The sequence below is a fragment of the Loxodonta africana genome, chromosome 16 (genome assembly GCF_030014295.1).
Source record: "Loxodonta africana isolate mLoxAfr1 chromosome 16, mLoxAfr1.hap2, whole genome shotgun sequence".
NCBI classification, from domain to species: domain Eukaryota; kingdom Metazoa; phylum Chordata; class Mammalia; order Proboscidea; family Elephantidae; genus Loxodonta; species Loxodonta africana.
The window spans coordinates 46,215,106-46,230,888 of NC_087357.1; the positions used below are offsets into that span (position 1 = coordinate 46,215,106).

At 39.7% G+C, this 15,783-nt stretch overlaps 1 protein-coding gene across 1 annotated transcript in view; it reads left to right on the forward strand.

Moving 5' to 3' along the window:
• ANKRD22 (ankyrin repeat domain 22) overlaps positions 1 to 15,783 on the forward strand; it is a 33,231-nt gene that overhangs the window by 12,592 nt on the left and 4,856 nt on the right. Inside the window, exons 2-4 of the mRNA XM_003409018.4 lie at positions 4,968 to 5,159; positions 10,826 to 10,933; positions 14,801 to 14,878. Of these exons, the coding sequence (XP_003409066.3) occupies positions 4,968 to 5,159; positions 10,826 to 10,933; positions 14,801 to 14,878 (378 nt within the window). The remainder of the gene's footprint in view (positions 1 to 4,967; positions 5,160 to 10,825; positions 10,934 to 14,800; positions 14,879 to 15,783) is intronic.

A 15,783-nucleotide genomic window follows, 5' to 3' on the forward strand; every position in this document is an offset into this window, starting at 1 on the left:
TGAGAATGTAGACTGTAACTTAATGTTGAGTACAGTCTCAACTGCACAGTCTTACAGCCAGAAGACATTTTGAAGTCTGGTTTTCAAAGTGTCTGAAGTAATTACAGGAAGTATGTTGCGGATTGAAGGAGCTCTGGTGGCACAATGGTTAAGCGCTTGACTGCTAATTAAAAGGTCTGCAGTTTGAACCTATCCAGTGACTAAGTGGAAGAAAAGACCTGGTGATCTGCTCCTGTAAAGATTACAACCCAGGAAACCCTATGGGGGAAGTTCTACTCTGTCCTATAGGGTTGCTATGAGTTGGAATTGACTGAATGGCACACAACAATGTGTGGATTCTGCAGTCACTCCCCTTGATTTGATTCCTGGCACTGCCAGTTACTACCTGTGTGACCTTGGGCAAGAAAGATAACTTCCGTCTGCTTCAGTCTCACCTGTACAAGACGGGGGTAAGACAATTAGTTACCTCATACTGTTATTGTGAGGGTTAAATGAAATAACTGAGGAATTAATAAATATTAGCTCATATTATAATTTATTCACTCCCTTATTTATTCACTAAGGGTATATTGAATGCCAAGATATGTCAGGGAGTTCTCTCGGTGCTGGGGATACAATGCTGTACAAGTACCAATACCCTACCTGCTCTCACATAGCTTACAAACTAGTTGGGGAGATGGCTGTTCATTAAACGCATACTTTCATTTACTTAGATAAGGGGTATACATGAGGGAGTGGTAGGAGATAAAGGTGGAAGGACAGAATGTGAGAGCTGAAGAATCCTGTGTGTCAGCTTGAGGACAGTCTCCTGATAGCACCTTGAGGCTGCTCTTTGGAGCAGGAACTGGAGGCTGGATGGGTGAGGTGGGAGGAAGTGAGGCCAGGTGGGCTTTGTTATAGTCCCGGTGAGAAATGATGAGGACCTGAACTAGAACCTTGGCAATGAGGACGGATAGAAGGAGGATTAATAGTGGATAAAATCACCCAAGCTTCTCAACTGGTTTCTTTTACACCGGAGCTCCACTAAGTTCAAGAATTTCCAAAGGCCAACATGGATCCAAAATAACTCTTCCTTCAACTCAAACAGACAGCCCCATCTTCTCATTCCTAGCTTGTCAACCAACATTTTTCTATTGGACTTGCGTTGTCAGTGGTCAGTGCTTTTGTAGCTCTGGGCTGCCCCCTAGCAGAAATTTGGTTGATCAAGCATAGACTTACTTCAGGTGTTCGTACAATTTATGCATCAAATCACTTGTGTGCCTCAACTGAGTCAGAAGACAGTTTATTTTTCAAAAACAGAAACTGTGTGTATAGGATATAGGAAGCTAGGGAAGATTGAAGGTATAACCAGCTGAATATTTTAAGTAAATTGCTCAAAGAAGATTGAGAAAGCACTCAAAAGCGCCAAGTGACTCTTGCGGGGGGGGGGGGTGGAAAAAAAAAAAAAAACAGCTCTTCTCCTTTTCCCTCCCTCTTTTCAGTTAACTCCTAGAGAGAAGAGGCTTTATCTTGGAGGCTTTATCCAGCCAGGTAACATAGATGAGTGAAATGGACCAGGTGGGATGTAATAGAGAGTGGTGGGGATCGTGGAGAAATTGGAGCCATGGCCACAAAATGCCAGTTACTTGATGTCTTACGAGAATGCAGACCTAGTGTTATCGAATCTCTGTGTTTTAGGAGAGGGTAGAAATCCAGATTACTATGTGAAATAGTCTGATTTTTAAATGATGGAAAGTAATTTAAAATTTTAAGAAAACAAAAAAATAATTCCGCATTGTAGACCACCAGTTTCCAACATACTAATCCCATGATCAGTAGTAATCAGGGACAAACTTTTCACTGGTTTATAGTGAAATTTTTACAAAAATCAAAATGATGAAGAAAGTTTTTCCACAAAGTTAAATCTATCCAATATAAAAGTCTACTTTTTCTTCCCCGTGATTACATCTTTATGTATTTTGTGATAAAATATCCTTGTATTGATGTTAAAGTATCCTTAATTTATGAAATAATGGTATTATTTCTAATATTTTAATTGAAAAAACTAAAAGTTGGTGACTTTATGTCAGTTTTCTCGTGTTTTGTTCTACTTGTCATTGAAATCCAAGTGACTGGGTACTACTCCTAAGACAATGGCAATTCACTGAAAATTTATATGCATTATTTGTGTTGGGATAATGCTAGGCCCTAGCAATAATGTAGAAGATGTATTGGTTGGGGAGAGACTAGAGGCCCAGAAACATGTAAGCACCCAAAGAAATTTTTGTCTCACTCTTTTACTTCATGATTGAGAACATTAAGGCACACAAAGAGGAAGTGAATTGTCCATGGCCATCCAGAGAGTTAGTAGCAGTATTACAACCACAAACCTGTTTTTCAACTTTGGGTGTGTTTTTTCTTTTAATTGCATCAGTGCTTTCTGCACCAGCCAGTTGGTACCCGGAGACGCTGCTTTGCCCAACTGGTGATAAATCCTAGTAAAGGGCTATGTTTGAGTCCACTGAAGTCAAACATACCAACGATCATGAAGATGGCTTAGGACCGGGCAATGTTTCATTCTGTTATACATAAGGTTGCTATGAGTCAGAGCCACCTCAAAGGCCGCTAACACAAAAGGGTAATAGAAGAAGTGATTTGTGTAATTGCTTATTTCCTGCTGAGGGTTGGAATCCATGGTTTATGCTCATTTGCCTCCTAGTTGTTGTTGAGTTGACTTTCCTTTATGATGTGTCTTTTGTGAGTAGATCTTTGAGTTTAAAAGTGTCATAGCTCACCTATTATGTTATTTGGCTGTGAGAGAACATGGGTTGGGTAGCAAGTGTACCCACTCAACTTTCTCACTTGTCTGCCCCCTTGCTACTGGTGCTTATGCCAAGTCTATACTCCTTTCAAATTGTTTTCTGGTTGTTTTCTCTGTGTGTGTGTGTCTTATTTCCCTTGCCTGGTAAATAAATTTCACATGGCTAAAAGTTACATATTTTATATCCTTTTTTTCCCACTTCACCTGTGGCTGGCACATAGTAGAGGTTTGACATGATTATAAATAAAAAATGATGTGATAACAATAACAATAGCTTCCGTAAATCTAGTGCCATCCATGTGCCATTTAAGTGTTTCTTCTACATGGTCTAGTTAAAGCCAGTTTAAAAATATTTAGTGTTTGCCTACCATGTGCCCAGTGCTGTGCTGTGTACCGGGGCTATAGTGGCGAATCAAATGGATGTGGCTTCTGCCCACATGGAGTTTATCATCTGAAACTTAATACCTCTCTCAGTCAATGCTGCCTCAAACCCTTCCTGATACAGGTTAACCTGGAACAAATGATTACAAATAATTAAGAAAACAATTGCAGTTACGTGAGTTGCTATGAAGGAGAAACACTGAGTATTAAGAGTTAGGATGGACTTCTTGGATAAAACGAAAATCAAATTTTGGCCCAAGGGATGAATAAGACTTACCTAGGTACGAGAGGGAAACCCTGATGGCATAGCGGTCGTTAAGAGCTACAGCTGCTAACCAAAAGATCGGCAGTTCAAATCTACCAGGCACTCCTTGGAAACCCTATAGGAGAGTTCTACTCTGTTCTACAGGGTCACTATGAGTTGGAATCAACTCGACAGCAAGGGGTTTGGTTTTTTGGTTCAGATATGAGAAAGAGGAAAGTCATTTTTTGTGAAGGGACAGTAATGGCAGAGGTCCAGATGAAAGAGGGTAAACTTGGTGGTATTTGAAGAAAGGAGAGAAGTCCAGAAGGGCTGGAGCAGAGGGGGACAAGTGGGCAAGATGAGGCTAGCTGAGGCTTTGCTATTAAACTCTCATCGGCCTCTGCAAAGTTTTTATAATGCCTTTTATAAACAGCATCTAATGGATTGCAGCTAATTACATATCTCATTTGTCTAAAATCTGTCCTTTCCTGTATGCTGAGTTCCTTAAGGACAAGGGCCAAGCAGGCCTTGTTCACCCCTGCTCCCCCAATTCCTGGATCTGGACCTGGAACCCCAAATGTGTTTATTAAATATTTATAGAATAAACACAACAACCCTTCTACTTTACAGAAGGGGAAGCTGAGGGAATCATAACGATGTGCTGATAGGACACCTCCTTGCTGGGTTGCAGATAATGCGAGAGGGTGACAATGTCCCCCTGAATCAGCTGTGAGAGCTCCAAGGCAGTCATCTCAGGCTCAGTAATGCACTTGGTTTATGTGATTTTTTTAGAGCAGTGACTTTGTTACTTCATTTGGGAAGATTCTGATTTACTTAACTCTGGGGTGGTATCTAGACAGTGGTAGTTTTCAGAGCTCTCCGAGCGATTCTAATATGTAGCCAGGATTAAGAACCTTTATTTTAGAGTATCTTCTTTTTCAAAGGTATAGAATGTTGTATGGATAAAGAGAATAATGGAAATAAGTCTCTTATAATTCAACTGACAAGTACTACAAAGACATTTGAATGGTTCTTTCAGACACTGAAAGCACCGGTGGGCTATTCTGGATGGTGACAGCTGACATCAGAGCTAAATTTTTTTGCTTCTTAAGGTATCATGTTAAAAGATTTGATGACTTGTGGTTTCTGACTTGAAATTTTAAGGCCTGCTATAAACTTTTAATACGCCTATTTTGTCTTTAGCAAAAATTCTGTTCTTCTAACAAGCCTATCTATCTAGAAGCACAATACCCAGTTTCCTTATTGAGTAGATTTTGCAATATTTCATCTATTTACTCACTCATTCATGCATTTAACAAATACTTCTGTGTGCCCAGCAATTTAGAAAAATTTTATAGGCTCCTAGACTTCATGAGCTATACTTGTTCTAGATTTAAGCCTGGGTATATATTTTATAATGAAGACCAAAAATCTAACCATCGAAGCAATATATAACAACTTGGAAACTTTTGAAGTTTTTTTTTTTTTGGTGGCTTAAGTATGCATGTATTTCAAAACCTGCATTTGTTTTTCTCTACTCAGCCCATCTGCCAGGCGGCCTATCAGGATGACTTTGGTCAAGTGTGGCGGTGGGTGCAGAAAGACAACAACTACATTAACATTCAAGATGGCTTTAATGGAGACACCCCCCTGATCTGTGCTTGCAGGCGTGGGCACCTGAAAATCGTTTCCTTCCTTTTAAGAAGAAATGCTGATGTGAATCTCAAAAACCAGGTGAGGTTATGACACTTGAGCGGAGAGAGAAATTGACCACAGCGATTCCTTCCTCCTCACATCAGTGAAAGTGGTGGACATCATTTTCTCATCACTTGTAGATCCTAATGGCAACAGTATTTTTTTCTATCTGCCTTACTTTAGAAAGATTTGTCACACACAGAGGATGTTTTATTAGGCTAAAAAGCAATATACAACATAGTTCAATCAGCAGGCATATTTTGTGGTCAATGATGTCCTTACACTCTGGAAGAGAATGGGTCACTCTTTCGGCAGCATAGAGTTTCTTCCTTTCTTTTCATTCTTCATTTCCCCCTTTTTCCCCCCTCCCCTGCCACTGTTGTACAAGTAATGGAAAGGGTTTCCCGGAAAAGAGATATTGACCTGCTGGTGCTATTTCAATAGATTTTTATTGTGGTGAGGACCTGATCTCCAGAAGACAATTTATTAATTATATAGTTTGCTTATAGAATAAAAGAATGCAGCAATTTTTAGAATGTCAGAGATGAAAATGATGTTAATGAAGAGCTATTCAAATTGTTAATATTACCACAGAGGCTCATGTAGTTTAGACCATTTTTCCCAGCTGAGGGAACCAAACTAGGCTCAGGGTAATTAAGCCATTTTCATGGACGTCCAGGAAGCAGAAAGGGCTGTAAGGAGCAGGAAAAGCATTCTTCCAGAAAAAAAGCAGTTAAAGATTCTTTCTTACTAGTCAAAACCTTCTCCATTTTCCTCTCGCGAGGAGTTCTACACAATTTGAGTTTGGGTGAAACGCTCTATTCCCATCTTACTGAGATAGGGATATTTTGAAAGGGTCAAGAAGTAATTGCTTTAAAAGGTTCTAGAAGAGCCCCAGAATCTTAAAAAAGGACTCCAGTCTTCCCCCTTCTGGCACTGGAGCTTTGTTAAGCATGCCATGGAGAAACGGCTCTGTCTTCAGTGTGCTCCAGAACCCTCTGGAGAAGCTGAATTTTAACAAGCACCTTAGCTGATTGCAGTGCAGGTATTTGTAGACCACACTTAATATTATTTTTGAACAGAATATACAATCAACTATTTTATTTTTGCTAATTAAAGAAAGCAGAAACCACATTAATGTGTTTCATGTGTGCATCAGTTATTTAGTGCTGCTGTGGCAGAAATGAGTAAACCCTGGTGGCATAGTGGTTAAGTGCCATGGCTGCTAACCAAAAGGTCGGCAGTTTGAATCCACCAGGCGCTCCTTGGAAACTCTACGGGGCAGTTCTACTCTGTCCTATAGGGTCGCTATGAGTCAGAATTGAATCGATGGCAGTGGGTTTTTTTTTTTTTTTTTAATAGCAGAAATACCACAAGTGGGTGGCTTTAACAAACAGAAATTCATTTTCTCACAGTTTAGGAGGGTAGAAGTCTGAATTCAGAGTGCTGGCTCCAACAGGGGAGGTTTTCTTTCTCTGTTGGCTGGCTCCGGAGGAAGGTTGTCTCTTTCAAGCTTCTGCTCCTGGGCAATCTTAATGCGGCTTGGCTTCTCTCTTCCCCCATCTCTGTTTACTCCTTGTTTATTTAATCTCTTTTGTATCTCAAGAGAGATAGATTTAGGACATACCCTACCTTAATCCTGTCTCGTTAACATAACAAAGATTACCCGTTCTCAAATGGGATTATAACCATAGGCACAGAAGTTAGGATTTACGGCACACATTTTGGGGAGATGTAATTCGGTCCATAGCATTGTGTTAATCCATAGGCTGTTTTCCCTTTTCTTTTTGTTTGTATTATTAGGCTCTTTCCCTTCAAATGGCCAAATTAAAAGAAAAAAAACAAACATAACAATTTCATCTCATTAGTACTCAAAGTAGTGACTTTCGATTCTGGCTGGACATCGGGATTACCTGAAGAAGTATTATAAAACTTAAAGGCCTAGGTCTTGCTGATAGTCTGATTCAGCAGACTTACAAGGGGTCCAGCAACCTATATTTTTAGAAAACATCACAGGTGGCTACCAGTAGCTCAGCGGAAAATTGAGTTCAACAATTAACTTGACATATTTAAAATTAATTTAAAGTATTTCTTTAAGGGAAGCAATTAGGTGCATTGTGGGTGAGGATGCTGTCAAACGTGCCTTCTAATACTGGCCGCTGCAAATTGATTGCATCTGATTATTCGTTAAGTGTGCAGCCTTGGTGTGATGGGGGAACAAGCATTAGATACTGTGGCATGAGAACAGCATGACAGATGAGGACCTCTTAGCTCTCTGCATGTGGAGATATATGTATTTATTGTGCTTTAAGTGAAAGTTTACAAATGAAGTCAGTCTCTCATACAAAAAGTTATACACACCTTGCTATGTTCTCCTAGCTGCTCTTCCCCTAATAAGATAGCACACTTCTCCTCTCCACCCTGTATTCCCTGTGTCCCTTCAACCAGCTCCTGTCCCCCTCTGGCTTCTCATCTCACTGCTGGACAGGAGCTGCCCACATAGTCTCACGTGTCTACTTGAGCCAAGAAGCTCACTCCTCACCAGTATCATTTTCTATCTTATAGTCCAGTCCAATCCCTGTCTGAAGAGTTGGCTTCGGGAATGGTTCCAGTCTTGGGCTAACAGATGGTCTGGGGACTGTGACCTCCAGGGTCCCTCCAGTCTCAGTCAGACCATTAAGTCTGGTCTTCTTACAAGAATTGGAGATCTGCATCCCACTGTTCTCCTGCTCCATCAGGGATTTTCTGTTGTGTTCTCTTTCAGAGCAGTCATGAAAAATGGATATATTTTTTGCCTGTTTTTCTGTGTTTTTCATTCTCATTTGAAAATGTGGTGGAAAAGTGGGTGATTTAAAATTAATTGCTATTTTTAAAATATGCTAATATCAGGATGGCTGTCTACTATTAAGAAATTTGCCAAGGATGAGCTAGCTCATCAACCAGAGACTACTTCAAGTCACACAGAAAGGCATAAAGAATGTATTTAAAGACGTGACATTAACTGCCTTAGAGCCTTCAGGTGCAAGAAAGAGCAGACTAGGTGCGCATGCCTGTGAACGCCCTCCCGGAATCCCTTCTGAACGCTAGTGTCTGCAGCATAGTAAAGGCAACATTTGAATTTATATTAGACTGAATAAATATTAAAATCTTTTTTTGTTTTTGCAATAATAATGAATTTCCTGGATCCACTCAAGTGCAGTTAACGAGAAAAAAGTTTCTGTAGCATCCCCACGTCTCTCCCAAGTCAGTTTAACTAGTTGTCGGTAAGTCATTTCCAACTCGAGGTGACCCCATGTGTCAGAGTAGAACAATCAATCGTTGATTTTTTGGCAGTAGATCACCAGTCCTTTCTTCTAAGGCACCTCCGGGTGGACTCGAACCTCTACCCTTTTGGTTGGTAGCCAAGCACATTAACTGCTTGAATCACCCAGGGACTCCCCAGTTTAAATGCCAGCTAATTTGATGTAATAATGTGTTATCAGAAAATTGATCACTACGGGACTCTCTTGACAAATGTGCTGACTAGTTTTTGTTTGCTGGCGGTTAAATGCAAGTCATGTCTATGCTGTAGCTAACAGATAAGTGGCTTAATAGAGCATGACAGGATGTCTTTTGAACACAGCTGTGAAACTAGGTGGGTAGAAACATGGTGAGAGGTGATGCTGGAAGACAGATGTCTGTGGGATGGTTCATATACTCTTTTGAGACGCTTGTTCCTTAAGAAACTGAGGGAGGGAGATGTTTGAAAACACAGGGACTGAGTAAGGAGGTGCCTTATCTGTTCTGCAGAGGAGAACCCTGAGCCAGCCAGCTGGAGTCCTCTGGTATTATAAAAATCATGGAAAGAACTTCAGTGGGTACTTCTAGATTAAACTGTTTTTGGTATACAGTTTCTTTTCTTCTTTTTTTTTTTTTAATGTCTAGGTAATCTTTTCATTTTCCCAGACCTAATCTTTTTTTTTTTTTAATCTTTTTTACAGAAACCCCGGTGGCATAGTGGTTAAGCGCTACAGCTGCTAACCAAAGGCCTGGCAGTGTGAATCCTCTAGGCGCTCCTTGGAAACTCTATGGGGTAGTTCTACTCTGTCCTATAGCGTCGCTATGAGTCGGAATCGACTCAATGGCACTAGGTTTGGTTTTGGTTTTAGCTAATCTTTTTATATTAATATTAATAAGAAGTACTAAATCAACAAATGTCTTAAAATGGCTTAAAAACAAACTAAAAATCTCTGTTGGTGATTCAGATGAGTGTGCCCAATAAGCAACACTGATTCAATAAAGAACAAATTAAATTAATTTTTAAAAAGATATATATACACACACACACAAATATATATATGTATATATATATATATATATATGTAGCCTGTCAAACTGACCAGGATTAAAAAAGAAAGTCAAAGTCTTGATGAGGAAGTGTAAACTATTATTAGTATCTTGTCCAAGCATGCTTTGACACTATCTTATGAAAAGTATTAGTAACTTTTATGCCAGGAAATCTATTTTTAGAAATTTATGCTCAACAAATTTAGAAATGTTGACAAAGCTTTATGAATGAGGATGTTCAGGCAGTATTATTTATAAAAATGAGAAGTTAAAAACTTGAAATGTACAACATGTAGGGTTTGGCTAAATAAAGTAGCTCCATTCGATAAAAAGCCATGCAGCCATTAAAATCATATGTTCAAATGTAGTAAATGGCACAAACAATGCATATATTATAAATATTAAGTGCAAAAAAGCAATATTTGATTTTTGAATATGCAATTTGATCCTACATTTTTAAGTCCCACAAACCTGCATTTTAAAAGACCAGAAGAGAATATGCCACAATGTCAACAATTAACTCTGGGCTGTTGGATAAAGGGTGATTTTAAAGCCTATCTTTATACTCTTGACTGGTTTCTAAATTTTTTACAGGAAACATATACTTGGACATTTAGAAAAACAAAAAGTGTTCTTATTTCAGATCTGTGCCTTCCCCCAGTTGGAACTAACCTCTATTTTCTCTCTCCCTCTCCTGTCATTGATGTGGCTGGTAATCCAATTATCACAGACTGTTTGGCATTATATGTATTTGTGTATGTTTCTCTCTGCCTTTGTTTGATTACGAGGCCCTGGGACTTCACATCCGCCATAATTCCTAAAAGCTTAAATACATGACCTGATAAACATTCACGTATTTGAAGGATTACATTGAGTTATTTGCATTCTTCTAGCACTGTCAGTATGCGTGGAGGAACATGGAAAACTTGCCACCTGGTGATGATTTTCCTATGCACAAACCACCAAATGGATAACTTGTACACCATGGGTGATTAAGGAATACCTATAGGTTTTAATACTAAATTCAGTGCTATGTTTACATCTCAGTGTATTTTTTTCCCAAAAACTACAATGATTGTGAGAATCCATCTTTAGATGATTTGTAAAATGTATATTTCACCTCTACTGTCTTTCTGTAGTCCTTCCACGGCTTTTGTTAAAACAGGCCTGTGTTCAGTGTTCTGGCCCATGGGAAAACTGAATTTATTGGTCAGACATGCCAAATAGAAAGAGATGCTAGAGAAAATCCCATGGGTACTGCACAAATAAAAAGCACCCATAAAATTTTTTGATATGGTAATCGAAAAATATGAAAGTTGAAGTGAAATTTTTTAAAATAAAGAACATCGTTTTTTGTTTTTTTTTTTTTTAATTTTTAGAAAGAGAGAACCTGCTTGCATTATGCTGTGAAGAGGAGATTCACCTTCTTTGATTATCTACTCATTATCCTCTTAATGCCTATTCTGCTTATTGGCTATTTCCTCATGGTGAGTACAACCGTTGTTAGAACTAAGGCATAGGGAGGCAATCACATGACTCGTCGAGTTTTGCTTGGCTGGTGAGACATTGCAAAGAAGTAAAAACAAAATAAGCCCTTGTACTTTATATGACATTTCCAACACACATGCAGTGCTATGAAGTAAAGGAAGAAGAAAGGTATCCAAAGTTGTTAGCCATCAATAGTCAGATAATCTGTGTGATATTTATTTGGAAAAATCAATTTTGATGAAAAATCATCTAAAGGAAACACAAAAATCTTGAACACTATAAAAATTTTCCCTTTCTACTTTTCTCTTTTTTTTGTAAGAGACGTTCAGGTTTGTGGACATATACTTCCAAGTTGCTGATTTTTAAGGATCCACCCTGCTTGTGAATTAAAGAGGCTTGGATCCAGAAATCTGACTAACATGGAAGATCTTTATAGAGAATGTGAAGTCCATCTTTCACCTTGATGGACCTATTCATGCTTGAATGAATCTTTGACAGGTAGAAATTTTCTTGAAAAAACTGTTCTGTGTAGGAATGCAGTCACACTATGAGTGGACGAAGCCCCAGTTTTATTTTCAAGCAGAGTCACAGGTTTGCACTGACTCATCTGCTTTTTGCCAACTGTTCCCCCTTGTGGTCAGTTCCACCTCCGAGAGATGACCCACCAGATTCATAATCCATTCCAGTTAAATAGCCATGCTCCTTCCTCGTCACTAACAGACCATGGATGTTAGTTACCGCTATTAATGTAAGCTCCAAGACAACATCCACCAATTGGAGATGTTATTTCCTTAGGTTTTTAAGTATGTTATAGAATTTGAGGAACTGTAATTAACTAACCAGTTGTACATAGAGTTGCTGTCAGTTGAAACTGACTCGATGGAACCTAACAACAACAATATAATTAAATACGACAACGTTGATTTTGATGTTTGGATTTATGAGAAACAGAAAAACTATAATTCACTGATAAATAGATACGTTATCCGTTGCTGTCGAATCGATTCCGACTGACAGCAACCCTATAGGACAGAGTAGAGCTGCCCCGTAGAGTTTCTAAGAAGCACCTGGTGGGTTCAAACTACTCACCCTTTGGTTAGCAGTCATAACACTTAACCACTACGCCACCAGAGTTTCCTCTGATAAATATATAACCTGCTTATATTCTTGAAAAGTGCTTGAAAAATTTCACTGTGTATTTATTACATGCCACCACACCAGATGTCACTGAGTCAATTCTGAATCATGGTGACCCCATGTATGTCAGAATAGAATTGTGCTCCATAGGGTTTTCATGGCTATGGCCTTTTGAAAGTAGATCACAAGGCCTTTCTTCCAAGGTGACTTTGGGTGAACTCGAATCTCTAACCTTTTGGTTAGCAGCCAAGTGAGTTGCTGCTTGCACCACCCAGGGAATTTAATACTTTTTTTACACAAATAATACACGCCTTCCACATTCTTTTGCCAAACGTGCCCTCCCCTGACAGGTATCTTTGTAAGTGCCTCTATGCCAGTTTTTTCAGCATAGCAGTGCTTGTGAAAATGCCTCATGGAGGGAGGGTAAGGGCGTGATTGGCAAACAAATGCAGAAGGTGCGCGTTATTTATGTAAAAATATGGCACATAGCATTTGAATATTTGTAGTTTCAGGCTGGAGGAAATCCGTCATTCATTTACAGACTTTTTTCAAATTCTGAACCAAGAAGAAATCACACCGATTACCATGTTCATTCAGAATTTGTTAACATACAACCCTGCTCTTAAGATGGTTCAATGTTTGGAAACTGGAGACATAGGAAAAAATACTAAGTGGAATGATTATCCCCGGTTCTAACTGCACTTGTATCTTACTGATTAATGGGATCTGAAAATATAGGTTTGCAACAAGCCAAAGTGGCATGAGCTAAAATTAGGGGGGGAACAGCCCAGAAAGTATTGAGTTACTTTAGGGAAGAGCAGAAGGAGAAAGGTGATTTGGAAGTTGACACAGGAGGGACGTAAGAGGAAATGAGACAAGTTAATGGAGCTTCCTAGGTGCTAAAAATCAGTTGCTACAAAGTCATTTCAGACTCATGGTGACTCCATGGGTGTCAGAGTAGAACCGTGCTCCATAGTTTTCTTTTTCTTGAAAATATACACAGCAAAGCATACACCAATTCAACAACTTCTACATGTACAATTCAGTGACCTTGATCCCATTCTTCACGTCGTACAACCATTCTCACCCTCCTTTTCCCAATTGTTCCACCTCCATTAACATAAACTCACTGCTCCCTAAGCTTCCTATCTGACTTTGAGTTGCTGTTGTCAATGTGATCTCATAAAGGTAATTCTTCAAAGGAGTACCATGCTCAAGGCAAACATTCTTTACTAAGTAATCTAACCTATCATTTGGTTTAAAGCAGGGCTTTGAACCAATTTGTTCCAGTTCGCATCCCTGCTAAGAATTTGCTTCTCCACCCCGGATATACTGAATCAGAACTTATAGTTTAACAAGATCCCCAGGTGATTCTTATTTATAATAAATTTTGAGAACCACTGCTGTACCAGCGGTTCTCAGAATTGGTCCCTAACCAGCAGCATTAGCATTGCCTGGGAACTTGTTAGAAATGCAAATTATCAGCAGCGTTTCCGAACCAGAACAAACTAGTTTGAAACCCCGGCTTAAAGAAGACTTCAGGGGATATTTTTGGTTTAAGGTTTAAAGATTATCTCAGGGCAGCAGGCTCCATGGGGTTTTCAATGGCTGATTTTCTTGAAAGTAAATTGCCAGACCTTTCTTCTGAGGTACTTCTGGGTGGACCCGAACCTCCAGCCTTTTGGGTAGCAGCTGAGCAAGTCAGCTGTTTGCACCATCCTGGGACTTCTAGAAGATAAAGGAGCTGAACTCCAGGGCTAGGCCACATGAGCAGAGAGAGCTGTGCTTCCTTGTCAATGCAAAGCTAGGGGAAGGCTCCAATGGGCGTGTGGTCAGAATCTCCACAGACTAGGGAGGAAAAGTGAATTTCATTTGTTCAATTATTGAAAATGTATTTATTATGGACCAGTAGCGTGCCAGGCATTGGTGGTAGGGATACAATGATGAGGAAAACAAATTTAGTCCTTTTTCTGAAGAAATTTCAAGGGTGGTGGAGAGAATGTCATTAATCAAATAACGACACAAACACATCGCCGTGAAGCAGTTGATGCAGAGAAGGTGGTTGGTATATGTGAGCCTAGAAGAGAGGGATTTACCTGGTCAGGTAGGTCAGCAAAAGCTTCCTGGAGGAAGAGTGCTTGGGCTGAGATCTAAAAGGTGAATTTACCAAAGATGGGAGGAAGAAGGCTTCTAGGTAGAGGGAGTATCCTGTAAAGGAGGGAGTCCAGTCAGAATGAAAGACTACAAAAGGCCAGCGCAGGTGAACAGGGTGAGCCAGGGGGTGCAGAGTGAGACGGGGCTGGGAAGATATGCAGAGGCTGAAACATACGGGGGCTTCGTAGACCACACTGAAGAGCTTATTTTTGTCCTGAGAGTAACGGGAAATTATTGAAGGGCTTTCAGCCAGGATGGGAAAGACTTCATCTTTAGCGGTGCTTGGTTTTTTGGTAGGTCTGGGGTGTAGCTGAGAGTTTACATTTAAAACAAGTTTCTAGGTACTGATACTGCCATTCAAGGACTGTACTCTGAGAACTGCAGCTTTAACTAACCGACAGGGCTAAGGGGTGTGTGTTGACCAGGTGGGGACATTTTAAAAACAATGGATAGGCATGCTGGGTGTTGAGATGAAAATGAAGCTCATTGATTAACTGATTAAAATAGTTCCAGACATAAGATGGAGAAAACGTTTTTTTAAAGTAAACTTCTTTTGTGTTTGCCCTTTGTTATAGATATCAAAGACAAAGCAGAATGAAACTCTTGTACAAATGATACTTGCTGCTGGCGTCGATGTTAATGCTGCAGACTGCGTAAGTTTGTCATTTCGGTTCTTTTGAAATAATATTCAAAATGGTATTTGGAGGTAGTGTACTGCCATTTACGGATGGAGTTGCTTGAATTCTTTTCCAGCATTTAGTTTTCTCTTTTATTTTTACTGCCAGTCAGGGGACTTTGAGATTATCTATATTCCACCACTGAACTCAAAGGAATAAGTCTTTACTGATCATGGAATATTTTTGAAAGAACTGATTTTAACTTTGTTGAGAAGTTAAGGAAACCAGAGGCTCTCATAACAAAACAGCATTCATGGTGGTTAAGAAGATGAAGTTAGAATGCCTATCTGCAAATCTAGGCCTGTCATTTACTACCTACGTGAGTTTTGGCAAGATGTAAATTTTTGCTAATTTCAGTTTCCTCATCTGTAAAATGGGGATATTGGTAGTACTTACCTTACAGGGCTGATTTGTGTAAGGCACTTAGCAGAGTGCCTGTGTTCAGTAAATCATAACAGCTGCTCCTGCAGCCGAGCTCCCAACCCAGTAGTAGGAGAGTCCCCAACTATAAACTGAAGGTAACTGAAAGGTCAAAGAAAATCCAAATGGTGATGAGTAAGAGTAGAGATCACAGCAGGAGTAATGTCTTAGCTTCTTAGTGCTGCTATCACAGATATATCACAAGTGGGTGGCTTTAATGAACAGAGATTTATTCTCTCCCAGTTCAGGAGCCTAGAAGTCTGAATCCAAGGCACCAGCTCTAGGGGAAGACTCTCTCTGTTGGTTCTGGGGGAATATCCTTGTTTTAGCTTCTCTAGCCTCCTTCTCAGTGTTTGTGGCAATCTCCACAGCTTCTTAGCCTTCTTCTCGGTGTTTGTGGCAATCTTCATGTGGCATGTATCTTCCTCTCCATTGGTGCTTGCCTCTTCTGTGCCTAGTCT